Source organism: Corvus kubaryi, unplaced genomic scaffold (assembly GCF_017639235.1).
Source record: "Corvus kubaryi isolate FWS band 111438036 unplaced genomic scaffold, C.kubaryi_AGA036_p1.0 37300, whole genome shotgun sequence".
NCBI classification, from domain to species: Eukaryota; Metazoa; Chordata; class Aves; order Passeriformes; family Corvidae; genus Corvus; species Corvus kubaryi.
The window spans coordinates 3,295,645-3,312,229 of NW_024581093.1; the positions used below are offsets into that span (position 1 = coordinate 3,295,645).

At 43.2% G+C, this 16,585-nt stretch overlaps 1 protein-coding gene across 1 annotated transcript in view; it reads right to left on the minus strand.

Annotated features, from left to right (window-relative positions):
• LOC121664110 (c-Maf inducing protein) overlaps nt 1–16,585 on the minus strand; it is a 131,120-nt gene that overhangs the window by 22,836 nt on the left and 91,699 nt on the right. Inside the window, exons 4-10 of the mRNA XM_042027133.1 lie at nt 12,168–12,329; nt 10,976–11,017; nt 8,270–8,332; nt 6,755–6,835; nt 3,397–3,500; nt 2,729–2,833; nt 1,583–1,936 (exon numbers count right to left, since the gene is read on the minus strand). Coding sequence (XP_041883067.1) covers nt 1,583–1,936; nt 2,729–2,833; nt 3,397–3,500; nt 6,755–6,835; nt 8,270–8,332; nt 10,976–11,017; nt 12,168–12,329 — 911 coding nt within the window. The remainder of the gene's footprint in view (nt 1–1,582; nt 1,937–2,728; nt 2,834–3,396; nt 3,501–6,754; nt 6,836–8,269; nt 8,333–10,975; nt 11,018–12,167; nt 12,330–16,585) is intronic.

Consider the following 16,585-nt stretch of genomic DNA (forward strand, 5'->3'; position numbering starts at 1 on the left):
GCTGCATGATGAAATCAAAACCGTCAATGCTTAGTGAGTCAGCATCCAAACCAGCATCAGGACTGGGAGAGTGCACAGTGTTTATGGAAAACAGGGAGAGTCAAGGGGACAGGAATAAATACACAACGTGTTCAATGTAGCATCTGGGTGCGTGGAGACTTAGGAGCCCCCAGATGAAGCAAACACAGATGCTGTGCTTTTTTAATGCAAACATTTTTAAAGGCAGAAGAACCTAGGCCACACGGGAAAAAAAAAATATAAAATTAGCCTTCACAGCAACTTCCTGCTCAAAAATCTAATAGGAACAGTATCTTGTATTCACTCGTCCTGTCTCCAGTTCTGAATGAGTGCTTAAGTATTTGCAAGTCAGCTGTGCAGTGAGTGGAAGAGTGAAGCTGCAAATTTGTACTATGTATTTCGAAAAAAATGAAAATGTGGGACAAAACCTTCACAAAATCCTCCATCACAGCAGTTTGACCTCATTTAATTCCTTGAGAGGGCAACCCCACATGTGCATTTGTCTACAGTGTAGGCACATGCTCACAGTTTACAGCAAAGTCCAGATTTCACCCACCATTTCTTGGATTCTAAAAAATTCAACTATGACTTCAGGCCCCAAAAAATCAAGGGATGAACAGGAATGGAAGGGAACTCAAACAAGTGGAGCTACAGCCATGGCTCTGCCTTAGGAGCTGCCCTGCATTCTCACAGGTTGTGATTTTTCACTGTTTAAAACTAATTAATGTAGAAGTTTAACAGTTTGCCATAAAACATACTGCAACTCAGTACCAGAGCTAGCTGTCAAAGTCAACAGAGTTGTTTTACTGCACTTCTATTACAAGCTCCTATTCTGCAGACCACCTTTTCTGTTATTCCTTTTCATTTATTTATCCGGAGAAAACCAAGCTTTTCCTTAAGAACATTTTCCTTTAATTTCTGTTTAAGATATTCAGAAGATTTGCCTGCCAGGAATCCTCTTGCAATCATTTTGTGGCAAAGACTATTTGAACATCCATTCCCTAGTACAGGTCCACTGTAGCAAAGCAACTGAACAACAGAGACCCACTCTAATACAAGCAAATCTGAATAAGTCATAAAACTTCTACAAGCACATGAATGGAGAACATCTGAGTGAACAACAAGAACCATATTCAACTCCTGCTGAAGTCAGGGCAGTGGTGTTGCCTATCACTGCACAAGCACTGAACCTAGCAGACCTGCCTTTTCTAGCTCTGTCTCAGGCAATCTTAAGAGCCCTGGAGGAGACAAATGGGGTTTTTTATTTATTTTTGGTGGGCAAGAACAAAAACAGAAACCACTGGCACCAACATCCTGTCTTCTGTAAAATGCCTGAGGCTCACTGTACAAATAAGCTTTCCATTTTCATCTTCCTAATGCTATTTTTAGAACATCTTGGCAGTGCCAGATGCCTCTTTCAAAGGCTGGACTCTCCAGAGCTGGAGTTAAGATTTATAACCATGTGCTGGCTAGCCACAGATGTTGAAGACAACAGGCCTGTGGGAAAAGCACCTCCATTGTTAAGGTGACACTGCTCAAAAAGCTGCTCAAAATAGTTACTCACAGCATCTTGAGTATTTCCACGTAGCAGCCCAGGATCCTGTCTGCCTGGGCACTCAGCTCGATGCTCATGGTGCTGCAGGTAGGGCTGACCATCAGGCAGTCGATGAGGTTGGGCTCGCTGTCGTTGCCAACGCTGGCTGTCATCTTCTGATTGGCTGTGTTGTTGCGCTCCACTTCCACATGGATTTCGTTGGAAGTGACAATAACTGGTTTGAGACGGGATTCAGTCAAGGTGGCCTCTTGAGAGACCAGGTCAGGACTTGTGTGAAGAAGGCGGAGGGGAAGATTGGGCTTTCGGTCACACTGCTGCTGGCAGCCATTCCGAATTTCCTTCAGGCTTGGCGAATTGTCCCGACTGAATTTTAAAAATAAACAAATCATCTCAGTAGACAGACATACCAGCAGAGAGCGGGAGAGAGAGTGCAACACTGAGAAGCCACAGTTTTTTGCAATTTCCCACTGCATTTCACCCCAGCCCATCGGATGGCTTTCTCCTGTGTAATCGGATTACTGAAATCAATTAAAAACATTAAAAGGCTCCAATAGGACTGTTCTGCAGCCACCACTTTACAAAGATTTGAACTTTTCATTATTCTAATTGACAGGCCAGTTTAGACTAAAGGTGAACTTTCCTGTCCAAGTTGTGCAAAGCTGTAACAGAATCCATGCCCAAGTATGTATCTGGCTATAGTACATGCCCAGACATTTGTCTGCAGCCCTCACGTCTGGAATTTGTGTTGGACACTGAGCAGCCCCTGTCCGTGCTCTACCATGAGGAAAGTCAGATAGGCATAAACAAACAGGAAACACAGCAGAGGGGAACCCTCGGTGTCTACTGGAAACTGGCTCATGCGTCAAGAACTGCGGCGTCTATTTTGCGGTAAGTGAGGAATCAGATCTTCCACAATAACAGAGACAGCGCTGTGAAAGCAGCTCGGGTTCAAAGCTGCAGACACACAGGGCTTTACACACAACCCCTTCTTCAAGGTCTTACCCCTGCCTTTGCTCACTCCCTTGGTGAGTACCAGGGAATGAAGGTTCAGCTTCTTTCAGGTTTTCTAGCACACCCATCTCACACTGATCTTGTTGAGCAGTGCGGTGGGTTTGGAAGGGAGTAACACATGGTCAGCTGGGAAATCATACTGACCTGTTGATAAATTCCTCGTAACAGGAATAAATGGCAGCTAAGCAGACAGCTACAAGATTTGGCAGGACCCTGGGATGTGGGCATTGTCCTGTTGGACCATGCATGCTGAAAAACAAAAAACAAGATGATATCATTGCAAGGAAGATTTCTGTGGGCAAAACCAGTCAGACAGAACAAGGTGTCAGACCTGGATGTGCATCCTTGGGGGATCTTCAGAACGGCCATAACAGAGAGATATTTTAACCCTGTAAATCCAATGGCCCTATTTAGGAACAAGGGTAAGCCGAATCATCAATTTAATTGACGTGGTATCCCTAAAGTCCTCCCGAAATCTCACACGAGTGAGCACTATGAGGTTGAAAGTTAATTTGAATCGTTCTGCAGAGGCTTTGAGTCTAGATGTATGAGAAGAACGTGCACACAGCAAAGTCCATTTGCTGGCAGTGTGGAAGTAGGCAGAAAACTCCACCCTTATTTGAAAATCAGCATTTTTAAAAGAGACTTCAGCAATGCTGTCTGATGGACCCGATTCATTTGCTGTTTGCCAGCACCAAAAAGCACCAGCTACTTTTAACAGCCAGTAAAGAGATAAAGCAGGGTTGGGAGAAGTAACACAGCAAAGCATGGACATGGGATTGGAAATACACCAAAAATTAAATGTAACTAACCTGTGAATAAACTTCTTCACCACCTCCATTCCAGCATTCAGCTCATTCAAAGACAGAATGTACTCCTGAGTAAAGAGCCTCAACCGAGGGCACTTCCCAAAATCCTGTCCAAGAAGGAGAGACTTGGTGAAGATGGTGAATGTACATCGAAACCATGGGTTTTCAAAAGAAACCAGCTCAAACCCAGCTGAATTCACATTGCTATTATGCTGACAGGTTCAAGAGAAGAGCCCCTCTGCACACTGAAGTAATCTTCTCCCCACTAATAATGACAGGGTTTCCAATCTCTTCTTTATACCCACTTCGAAAACAAAGATCTGTTTAATGAAACAAACAACTAAAAACCAAAACATTTCACCTATACTTACATTTGTTCTGCACTTTTCACTTAATATTTTGATTTTGAAATACATTTTTTTGTTTGGCACTTTGGCTTCCACTCCTAACTGCAGATTTTTAAAAATAAAACTCAAAAAATAATATTATATTTCCATGTTTAGTGTGATACCTATTCTGGTCTTAGAGAAAATCATTTTGACATGCAATCAATAAGCAATCAAGTACAAAACCAGAGATCAGTTTTTTCTCCCAGGATTTTACTCCAGCTACAATGTGAATTTGACAGGTGAGCTCAAGAGTCACTTTCCTTAAATCCTGCAGTCAGAGAGGCACCTGCTAACTGAAATCCTGCATCTCCTCACATCACCTGCTATTTTTAGATGTGAAAGGAGTAAATTCTGCTGTCTGGTGTGTGTTATTCCACAGCACATTTCCTCACATTTACACAGGTGTAACCTTACTACACAGGTGTTGCAGAACTACAGAGCTGAATTTCCAACTGGGGAACAAGGTCCACTGAGGACAAATAAGCACTCCCAGTTATCCCTCCAGCAGCTGCCTGTGGAAGTTATCCTGAAAAAAAATACATGGCAACTGAAATTTTAAAGAAATGCCAAAAATGGTAATGAACTAGTGGTGGCCTGTAAAAGGGATGATAGACTCCCAGAGCACTGAAACCCTCTGTCAACTCATTTTGGTTTCAGGCACTTCTATAGCACAACCTGTATGAATATCTGATAAGTTTTATACCCAGAGATAATGACCAAGAACTAGAAAACAGCTTAGGCTGAACAAGGTCTCCTTCAAGCCCTAAGTGTCACTCTGCTGGTACTGATGGCTGCCTGGTAACTTCACCCAGCAAAGGGACTGTGGGCAATTCCACACTTGGTATTACAATTAAAATCATTAAACTTCTAACAGCTCCTTCTAGCAGGTGCAAATGCACTTGATCCAAGGGCAGGAGACCATGTGTGCTTCATACAACATTTGATTAATTTAATTAACATGCCTTGCAAGACAGTTTTTGCAATTGCAATTTGCTTACGAAAGCTTTCAACCCATCTAGGTGTCCTAACTGAAGTTGGAATCAAAGTCCAAAAGATCATAAAGAGGATGTCATTGCCAACCTCTGTAAAATAAAATATCTCTCTAAATAGAATACAATGCCCTGTCACATACCAAGTACAGATCAATACACACCACCTACACTGTTTGCTCAAAAAAAAAAAAAAAGGTGCTTATATTCAAACATTTGGGCTGAGCCTACAAACAGCTGAAACCCAAAGGTTTGGGAAGTTGCTGAACACTTCCCAAACAACCCAGCACACAACAGCCTCCAGTCCTGCATGTAACCAGCATTATCAGCAAGACAAAAACCTATCCTTGTTCCTTTGAGATGCCAAGATCATAGATAAATGAGACACTGTTTCCCCATTTTATAGGTAGAAAACTGTGGAACAAAAGTCGTCAGGAATTTTCAAAGGCCACAGAACAAACTGGAGGCAAAGGTGGGAAGAGCCAGCTCAGTCTCCTGCCCCAAGGACTGCACAGGGCCTCCTGAGGTGATGAAGTTTAGTGTCCCCCTAAAGAGTAACTTATTATGTGCACACACACACATTCTCTAAAGGACTATTCAGTACAGAAGTCCCCAGAGAGTGGTAAAGTGCCCAAATCCACTCCAATTAATACCTGACACCATAAATTCTCCGACTACACACTGCGGTACAGACATGTTGATTTTCAATCTGCAAATGTTAAGTATGGTAAATATACCCAATTCTCTGAAGCTAACCAAATACAAGCATTACACTATGCATTTAGATTTTATTTGAGACCCCTCAAGAGCTCTGGATGCTTTAAAAAAATCAGTCTGGAATCCAAGAATAACATTTACAGAATATTTCATTGAACACTACAGAATATTCAAAAATGTTTACATGTCTGCAGAGTGCTGGCACAGAGCCAGGAATATGACCTTTCTGCCATCTTGGGCTTTCTACCTAGTTCTGTAAACTCAGGGAGTTAAATAAGATTGGAAAAATAAAAAATATTATCTGTTTCCTACTGGGTTTATGCTAATCACAGCATGACAACAGATGGTCTCTAAAATTATGTGTTAGTGAAAAGAAGTTGATTATGAAGTTACAGAGGTTCATCCTTGAGATCACAGCCAAATCAACTGCCTTAGATATTTTATTTTACTCGTTATTCTTTGCCATTGCACTGTGAAGTAAGACTTCTTCACGTAACTTAAAAACCATGGCAGGAAACAATGTGCCACAAAAGCTGGGGAGCTGGTAAATACCCCAGACCTCTCTTAGGAAAGGAATATGAATCATACAAGAATATTTTCGGAGTTTGCAGGATAGGGATTTTGGTCTACAGGGTGGAGAGCAAAGCACGGCATTTATTTCAAACAATGACAAGGAACTGATCAGCAATGAGAAGAGAGAAAGTCTGGGCAAGAAAAGCCATAAAATGACAGAGTACCTAAATCCTGCAGCAAGAAGGAAGAGTAACAGTAGAAAAGCATAAAGATATTCAGAAAACCCAGGTAAGAACTCATTGGACATGAGCCTAAACAAAAATGGAAATACAGAGAGCTGCTGGTGTCTTACAGAAAAAGTGTTGAGGGCCCCAGCTCAAAATCAACAACATCTCCATTCTGGTTTTGTTATTTATCTGATTTTAAACTGTTTTAACTGCAAGGATGGCATGCAGGGAGTAAACAACGAGCCATGGGCCAGGTGGGAGAGAGCTGGAGCTGCATATACTGGCAATGCTGCCAAAAGAAACATCCCTGAAAACATGGCTTTGCTTAGATGCTTTTGAGGATCCCACTGAAAGCTTATTAGTTCTGCACTGATGAAGTAACACACAATTACATCTAGCATTCACAGTTTGGGGGGCAGATTAGATACCACAGCACATTACAGGGAACAGAGCAGCTGCTGATTACAAAAGTTAGGGCAGTAAAACTTCTCCAGACTGCTGGAGCTCCCATGACACGAGCACTCACCATGTTGTGTTTGAGAATCCTCTGTACCACTGGGGTGAACACCTCGATCACCACCATGGACCGCGGGCGCTCTCGGCAGTGCTGCAACAAGCAACAGGTCATGCTGTGAGCTGCAGGAATTATGGACATGGATCTCCCCTGGCTTCACACCCCATGCAGGGATTACCCCAAGATTAACAAGGTCCGAGGGCTAAATTAATCGTTCCTGGGATTAGGGCACTTGTAACACTGCTCGTTCCTATGGATTTGCTGGCATCTAGTAGAAGATCCCCATGGGAGCTCACAAACTGTGCAAATTCCCTTCCCTGTTGCCTCTTCCTCCCAAAACTCACTTGCAGTGTACCATTTTGGGGTCTTATAACCCTTTGGTCAAATTCAATTGAAGACTGCCAACAGTTTTAAAAGGAAAGGGGTTGGGGACAGGAAGTGATGTTCACAGGCAGTGTAATATCACAAACCTCTTTTCTTTGGGATCCAGGCTGAAAACCGGTGGTGGAGCTTGGAAGGTACCAACAACCCACTCTCCCGTCACAGAATAAAATATACAATCATAATGTATCAGTCAGAGTAATTTAGATTGGGAAGGAACTCTGAAAGTCATCTGGTCCAACCTCCCACTCAAGGCAGGGTGGATTTTGAAGATAAATTCTCCTTCTCATTACCCTGGTCCACTTCAGTTCTGGGAAGTCCATAACCTGTTTCCCTTCCTTCAACTATACACACCCCATCCCACACATTTACAGACAATTATGTGCCCATCTCTGATAGAGATCAAAGGCAAAAAATTCCAAATCAGGAATAAAAATGCCTCGAGTCTGAGGCTACAGATGACCTAAGAGTGCTTAAAAAAATGCAAGTCAGAGGAGTTTCTGTAACTTGACTCAATTTCTGCAGAAAGAAGCAGCTGATGAATAACTCTGGATGGGAATTACAAGCAGCATCCAGAATGTTTGACAAATGCATACCCAGTCATCAGTAAGCAAATTTAAGCAGACTTGAGACTGAAACACAAACAGGCCTCAAGGAAAAGTAGGACTTTTAAATCCACAAGGTCTGCAATCCAAAGTACTCAGAAGTTTATGGATAAAGGATACAAAATGCAGCACAAGCATGGATTTACCAGAAGAGAGTCCTTATGATCTTCTCACTGCCATTACCCAATAACAAAATACCATAAGGGCTGAGTTACACACATCTGAACACAGTGGCTCCAGTGATTTCTGCATTAGCTAAACACAACATGCAGTAGGACAACTCTTGTACCCAGATTGAGGTGTAGGAGTCTCAAAATTTTAACTCTCACATAGTATCAGGACAAAACAGACTGATATACTAAGCATATGATTGTATTTATCATAATGGTGCTGTTCAGTATTCCAGTATCATTGCTTGCTGACCAAACAATGAAATCAATCTGGGCAGGAGGTAAGGAGTTAAAAAAAAACCAACCTCCCGCTCAAAGAACTACATTCATATACTACTAGGAGATTTCAGAAAGCAAAGCTGTTCTGATACCTTGCAGAAGAATTCACAGAGGTCAGGAGGAGGGTGGTTGTTTTCCAGCAAAGGTGCAATTGCCTTTAAAAAGAAAGGGAGAAAAAAGAGAAAAATTCAATTACAAGGCTGTAACTGGAGTAAGCATATTGCAGGGAAGTACTTTTCTTGGGGGGATAAAAGCTCACTTTTAGAAAAGGACAAAAGCATCAATAAAGAAATTAGAGGTGGGCTGTGTGTTTATTTTACAAGTAAGCTCAAGCACACCTCTGCTATGAATCCTCAGAAAACTCTGCTTTTAACTACATCAGTGTAAATACGTAAAACAGGCAAAGGAGTCAATGTTTATAATGGTTTCAGTGGAAACAGGAGCAGACCAATTGCTTTGGGATGTAATAAAGCAAGGATGAAGAATCTGGCTCACTGTTTCAGTTAGAACATCTCCCTAAAAGAAAAAACTGAACACCACCACATACACATATCCTTTGTGGAGGAGTTCAAGCTCTTTTTTTGTGAGGAGCTCACTAAAAGCAACCTAGCACTGTTCTTACCTGGGAGGACCCTATTTATCAAAATCAAGCATCTAACTTTGTAAAAGCTGAGATCAACCATTCCTTTTGTTGCTATGCAAACCAATGTGCTTATGCTGGGTAAACACATTAGAGGTCATACCTGCCACTGAGGGGGTAATGAACTTATGCTGTTGTTACTTCCTTTGTAAATTAGGAAATGGTACTACAATAATATATTCTGGAAAAGCCTTTGGGCTTTTCCACTCTTCAGTTAAAGGGATTCCCAGTATCCATTTCAATGTAAGACACTAAACACAGCAGCCAGGACATTTTGTATTAAGCAACTGAACACCAGATATTTTATCTGGATGGCACCTAAGGCAGCCTGCTTTGGTTTTTGCTCTCACTCTCATCTCCTTACCTAGCCCTGCAAGTCTGCTTGCAGTGGCTGTGTTTCACAGTCACACACAAACAGATCAAGATTAGTGTGAATTTTAACAACGAAACCCAAGCACATCTGCAAAGCTCTGTTTGGTTACACATAAGAACTACCAAGTTTCTACTCATTATCATGTGCCATCCTTCTGCAACTGTTCACTCCTCCTCTGGTGGTGGCCCAGCCACAGGGGACTGCTGGAGAACACAACCCCATCCAGTGAGACCAGAACATCCTCGCTGCCCACCCAACACCTGAGCTCAAGATCTTTCTTAAACCCACCTTTGGGACTGTTTGCTATAGGACCTGCCAAACCAACAACAGAGACGGTCAAGCAGGTCATGGCTCTGCTTCTGTGGTCAGTGTGGAAGAGTGACAGCTTGAAAGGACCTTTTCCTGTGTTTTCCTTACGAGTGCCATGGTCAAAAGCAGACACGTGCTGTCCCACTTTGCCCAGCCGTGGCACCACGTGCTTCCCCATCCTGAGCAGGAAGGGATTGGTTGGGATATTGATTTGCTCCAGCACCATCCAGAGAAGGAAAGCTGGTCCCATCTGCACAGCCAAGTACTGTGTACTTTCCACATGCTACATAAATACACAGTATTAGCAATACTTTCCAGGAATAGCCCAGGTTATCTGGGTAATGGCAGTGAGCTCTGAATGCCCAGGACCTGCCAGCTCCTTAATGGCTTGGGCACAACCTACACGAGGACAAGACTTGAACTGAAGAAGCCATTACCCAGAACAGAGGAATAACACAGGCTAAAAGGACCTTTGGAGGCCACCTGGTCCACCTTCCCAGCTCACAGCAGGGCCACCTCACATCTTTCATTAAAAAATCCTTCCCCCAAAAACAACCAGTTGTAACTGGGGGCCTGAACTACCCTTGGTGCTTGAGTTAAATGAAAGCTATAGCCAAGAAAAGTAAACGCTACCTCAGAAACTTATCTCAGTGGCTGATTCCAGCTAAAAGGGTATCTTAAACAGCAGTTCAACACAATTAACACCTACTGGCAGCTACCTGCCACCTTGTCATTTTACAGAAAGAGTCACAGAGATGTGATACAATCAGGTGGTGGTGAGGCTCTAGATTGGATTACTGGGAAAATCTGGAAATCGCCAGAGATTGAAATTAAATCACAGTGATGGGGAACCAAGTTCCTCCTCCCTGATAAACTGTTGAGATTTTATACTTTGTTTCACAAGCAACAGAGCTGCCATTTGATTCACTTCTTTCTATGTCTAAATAAATGTTACCTACAAAAAAGCAAAAAGTTGAAGAGGATATTTTTACAAATAAGTTAGCAGGGGGTTAAACTGGAGTGACACATACACATATCCACACTTAAAACAGCAATCACTTGCTCACATACCCTCAGCAATGGAGACATTCTGCCCCTCAGGAAACTACTCAGCCTAAGGGTTTTATAGGGCACATCTGGAAATGATGGGGTTTGACTATTTAAAGTACATATATAGATATGGATATTGCTGTGTAGCTTCCTAAGGAGGCCATTTGGAGAGACTATCAACACTCAACATGCTGTGCTCTCTCACACAGGCTGACGAGAAAGCTAATTCATCTATGAATCAAGGAAAGAGAAATTACAAAGCCACACAAAAAATAGACAAATGGTTTTGATTCCTGCCTAAGCTCAGCAGCATTGGTGGAAAGGCTTTCACATTTGCCCTACTTCACTGGGGCAGAGACAAGCACTAACAGAACTGTTATCAAACAGTATAGATTTGTCCTCAGCTTTTGACAGAAGGATACTCACCACAATAATGCTCTCGTGGTCTTGAGTGGTTAAGTTGTTGTTCTGAAAGAGTTGAATAGAAAAGAGATGAGTGAGCCAAGAGCACTCGACTTGGTACATCAGCACACACAGTCCTCAGCTACCACTAGACACAAGCAGAAAGGCTCAAGACTCAATTGCTTATTTTCTGAATAAAAACCATGGCACTAAAATCATTCTCCTAAAGAAGGCTGTACAGAGCCTGCTATGAGGGATGGTGCAAGCCTTCACTGCTCCCTCAGTTGAGCACACAAACACCAGGATGCCAGAGAAGGTCTCATTCAGTTGGAAAAATAAAGCCAGCAATACATTTCTTTAAAATGTTTTCCTAGGACAAGTTGTGTGTTTCTACAAAAATTATTAAAAGGATTGTTGTGGTGTTGGATACCATTTGTGGCCAGTTTTCCCGAAATTCTTCCTTTAAACATGGTACCAGGAAAAGCCAATAAATGGACTGGAAGTCACCTATGCTACCACCTATGCAGACGAGTTTGCTCTGTGCTTTTTCAGCAGCATGATCCATCCAGAGGTTACAGAGTTGTGAGTTGCTAAGGTTTTTGACTACTGCAAGAAAAAACAATAGTGGATTTTTTTGCTTATATCAAATCCTTCACTATCATATCAGAACTAAGACATGAAAAGCCTGCTTGACATTACATTTCCTGTCCATGAAAAATTAAATATTTGAAACAGATGTTATAGGAGGACGATAGATAACTCTGAAGAAAAATATTTTTCTTTACCAGAATTAGTAAAAATACAATAGCTACACAGTTAATTTATTGGTGTATATATATAGGTACAAAAATTACTGGTCATGGAAGCAAAGCCAATGGAATAGAAGTCAAAGGGAGTTTTACCACTGACTTGAGTCAGACCATGATAAATTTACCGTAGATAATTAAAAAAACCAAAGAAACAAAAACTAACCAACCAAAAAAACCAAACCAACACACTCAAGATAAATGGAGCTTGTTTTGTTTCTAGAAAGCTACGTAACATGGGTCAAACTTTCCTTCTCCCCAGCAAGTGCAAACTCCACTCAAGTCAGCAGAAGTCACGAGCAGACTCACGGGCACAATTTTGACAGCCCAAGTTAAAATAAAACCCACCCCCAAGCTTTTAACTGTTTGTCTCTCATCTGAGAGCAACAGGAGCCCTGCTGAGGCCGTACCTCTGAGAGCAGCTTGGAGACAATCTCCAGGGGTGCCTGGTGGATGGAGTCGTCCTGCAGCGGGGACGTCAGCGCCATGTCCACCAGCGTCCGGATCTCCTTCAGCACCACCTCCCAGCGGCTGGGGTTACTCAGCACCTTCTTGTACTTGTAAATCTTCTTCTGCAAGACATGTGAAAGGGCCACACTGACACCACCATAAACCCCTTGAACAGAGCTGTGCTTCCTACTGCCCAAGTGGGCTGCTTTGTGTTTCGAGTTTTGTCTTTTCTGGTGGCTGAAAAGCTGTACTTGCAACATTTAAATGGACAAGAAAACCTTTTATGTTTAAGCCAATTTCTTCTGTGGAAGCAATGAGAAACCATGATTCTTTTCATTTTAAAATGAGTTTTTTAACTGCAGAGTGTCCCTCTTTTCATCATCTCCTCTCACAAACACCTTCTTCCTCAGGCTAACAAGAGATACCTGCTATCAAACTGTTTCTAAAGCTTAAGTCCTTTTAAGAGACTCATTAAGCAAGGGGGAGAGAGAGAGGCCATCAAAACATCACTCTTATGGATCCTTTATTCTGAATGTAAATTCCCATTCAGAACTCATTTAAATCAATTTCACCAAAGCAAAAAAATCTCGTAGCCCAAGAGGTTTTCTTTTCTGTCTCAAAGGACCCTGAAAAGTTATGCTGTCACTGTCCAGTTGTAACAGAAGCCAACTTGTAAAGTCTCCAAATCTTCCATACAACAGCATTTCCACTCTCAAGAACAGCATTTCTGATTGCCTAACTCCATCTGCCCCAGTTCCCTGCATGCCCCTGACCATGACCAAGCTATTTCACCAACTGCCCCATCCCCAGCTGGACAAGCAGAGGACAACTCTTACTCCTCAGCAGCCATGTGACCGCAAACTACTGGAACAGAGGCTGCTTTATATTATAAATAGCAACCTTTAGAGAAAACCCACCCACCCAAATTCCCAGAGTTAGCTTGATGGCACTCTACAAATTGAAGGAAATGATGATGAGTGTTCAAATGCCACTCCTGAGAACAACATGAAGGGCACAAGAGAGCCAGGAGGGGCTCCACAAGAGCATGGAGGCAGTGCCAGAGGCAGGGAAGGAGCTCTGCACTGAGGGACAGCACTGCCAGGACCCCACCTTGTGTTTAGTTCACACACCCTTCGCCTCTCCTCTGTGCATGAGCCTGGTCCCCTGCAAAAAGGGATGTTGAGAAGTCTGGATGCATGCTCAGGTTTATTTAACAGCACCGGCTGGGCACTTCTCTGTTTACATGAGAACATCGGTGTTTTGCACTAAAAACAGATCTTACATTCCTCAGCAGCATTTCCATGAAAATCACATCAACTGCCCATTTTGTGCAGCTTGCAGGTTCAGCTGCACATTTTGGGCTATACAGCAGTGTACTAAATGCAGAGGACTTTGCAAAGGGCTTGTGTGCTTTGTTTAGTTTTGGAGCTTTGCGGCTCCCGGCATTTCCCCCTGCACTCGCCCAGGGCAGCCCCAGCAGGAACCATCTGACCAGGCTGGCTCTCTGCTTATCAGCCACTTCCTTCCCATCGTGCAGCAGATCTACTGCTCAACAGCAAACAGCCACCTCTGTACTCCCACCCAAAACACGAGAGAAGAGAACAATGCAGAAAAATACAGATTTCAAATGTACTGGGTTTGTCAGGATTGTTAGAAGGGGAGAGGAGAGTGGCACTGGGCTGACATGTAAAGGCTGATAAAGCAAGCCAATTATCTTTTTAATTAAAATCATGCCAAGTACAAAAAACACATTGGCAGTGTAGTTCACACTTTCAGTGCCTTTTAAGCCACTGAAAAACTAAAGGAACGTAAAAACATGCTGCAGATATTATCAAATGTGGCTGGGATTTCAGAACTGCACAATAATCTTTGTACTTCTGAGCTCCTTGGGAGAGAAAGAATCCAACAGTGATTTTAAGCTACCAGCACTACTTCCACATCACAGATTTCTTGGACTCTTTGGGAAACCTGAATCATAGAACTTAATTTTTCTTATTCATGTAGTGCCTTTATTTAGGGTCTTTTTGTTAGACCCACTCCAGCACTAAATCTAAGACAACCAGACAGTTTTTTAACTGGAAACAACTCCTTTCTGACTAATTGAGGACACTAAATCAAGCTGGCTCAACAGACACAACTTCCAATGCTGAAGCTTATTCCTCGGCCCTGTATTGTGAAGAAGTCAAACTCAAAGCAGAATTGGAAGCTGATAAAACATGGGGACAGGGGGAAAATGAGAGCTAGACTACTGGATTATTGCATCCCTGCCTGCTCTGGGCTGCCCCTTTTTGGGTGAGCTACAACTCATTTGCGGAGCAGCTCCTTCAGCCTAAGGGGCAGCTGCTGAAGGAAACTCTTGCCCAACAGGACACTGCTCAGACAACTCCACCACAAATATCATTCTTTCGCTGTGAAATCCACTCTTGTTTGGGATGAGGGAGGAGCAAGGGAGTTTTCCTTTCCCTTTTAGAGATGCCTACTAAAAGTCAGAATTCTGATGATGCTGACGCACATAAGAGGGAAGACAGCAGGAGCTTTACTTGCTGCCACGCAGGGGAGACCTACCAAAGCTGCTGCTCAGGGCAGGCAGACAGGGACTCAAAGGCAGCACCAGGGAATAGCCACCTCTGCAGACACCCCGAGCCTGCTGCAAGCGCAAAATCCAAACTTATCAGTGTGTGCTTCACATTTCCAGCACAAAGGATTGCACCACACTGACAGACCGAGCTGCAGTCTGACATTATGGGAGTCTTGAGTGATTGTGGGAAAGCAGCAGAAAATAAATAAATAAATAGAGGAGCCATCCCCAAGAGGGTTGAACTCTGCCGTCCTGAACCTTTGGCCATGGTTACGCTGCTGTTTTTCTCAGCAGAATGCTTTTCACTGTTGAGCGCCTTGCTAAAAGCCTCAATTAAAGGCTGAAACCTATCAGTGGGTTACAGAAGCAATTTGCTGTGTCTCAGCAAGCACTTAGGCAACACCAAGCCATCTGCTCCATTCTACCTGCGCTGGCTCTGGAGCAGGGAGCAACAATCACTCACGAGCTGAAAAACAAAGCTGCCTGGTAAGGACCCACATGGAGAACAGGAATGTCAGTCCAGGAGTTCACTCCCCCTGGATGCAGGTGTAAAAGATGCCTTCAGTTGTTGAAAAAATTCACACAGCATTTATCATTAATAGCCTGAACAACAAAAATACCAGGGTAGGAATCCACTTTCTAGTGGGATTTCACTAAAAGCAGCAGCTCCTGTGAAAATTTATGTGAGTGAAAATAAGATATGCCAACTTGGAATTTGACCCTCCTAGTTACTGACCAGCCAGAGCCACACAGCCAGTATCACTCCAAAATCTTGCCATGCTGACTTTAAATGCAAAACCACTGCATTTAATAAGTACCCAGAAGAAGCAGAATGAGGAGAATAAGTGACAGTGGCAGGGCATCCTTCATTCTCAAATCACTCTAATTAATTAAGTCTTGCAGAAACTCAAAGACCTAAGTCTCAATCCTCTTTAACAGGAGAAAAGAATTGAAGTCCACATATGAAAAATTATTTTTCTAGACTTATTAAGCTAGGAAATGTGACAAAAATCTATAAGCAGTGGGTTTTACCATCAGTGCTCAAAAGCCTCTGAACACTGCTGTGAACAGAAAGTTCAAGAGAGCCTAGAAAACTTTCAGCTTTTTTAAAGTAAGATCTTCATATGTTTTTCTATCCTATAATGGCTTCATCTTGTAGCCCTTGCTCATACACCACTTTCTTGGACAAGAATGGTAATACTGATGTAGTCAACAGCTAAGAAAAATGGACTCTAATGCACAAAATCAGCCAGCATGGAACATACGCCTTGTTCAGCCCTAGCAAGACCTTTCATGTTGGAACATCTTAAAGCAGCCAGCACCCCTGATCCAAAAAGGGAAAAATGAAGTTAGCCTTTTTGATGACAAAATTTCATCCCTGCTTTGCCACTGCCAGCCAGGGAACGTTCTGTACTCTCAGGAACCTGTCACCCCATCAGCAAATACTATCTTCATTACATAAAGAAAATTAATGGCCATCCCTAATGCTGAAGAGCCTGCTAAATTCTATCTCTCTTTCCCCTTTACCATGCACAGCTCACAAAGGATCGCTTGCTTCTTTAGCGAGGATGCTGGAGCCCCTGCAGGAACCGGAGAGGCCGGAGCTCCTATAGGAATGAGAGAGGCCGGAGCTCCTATAGGAACAGGAGAGGCCGGAGCCCCTGCAGGAGCTGGAGAGGCCGGAGCTCCTATAGGAACGGGAGAGGCCGGAGCTCCTATAGGATCGGGAGAGGCCGGAGCTCCTATAGGAACGGGAGAGGCCGGAGCCCCTGCAGGAACCGGAGAGGCCGGAGCCCCTGC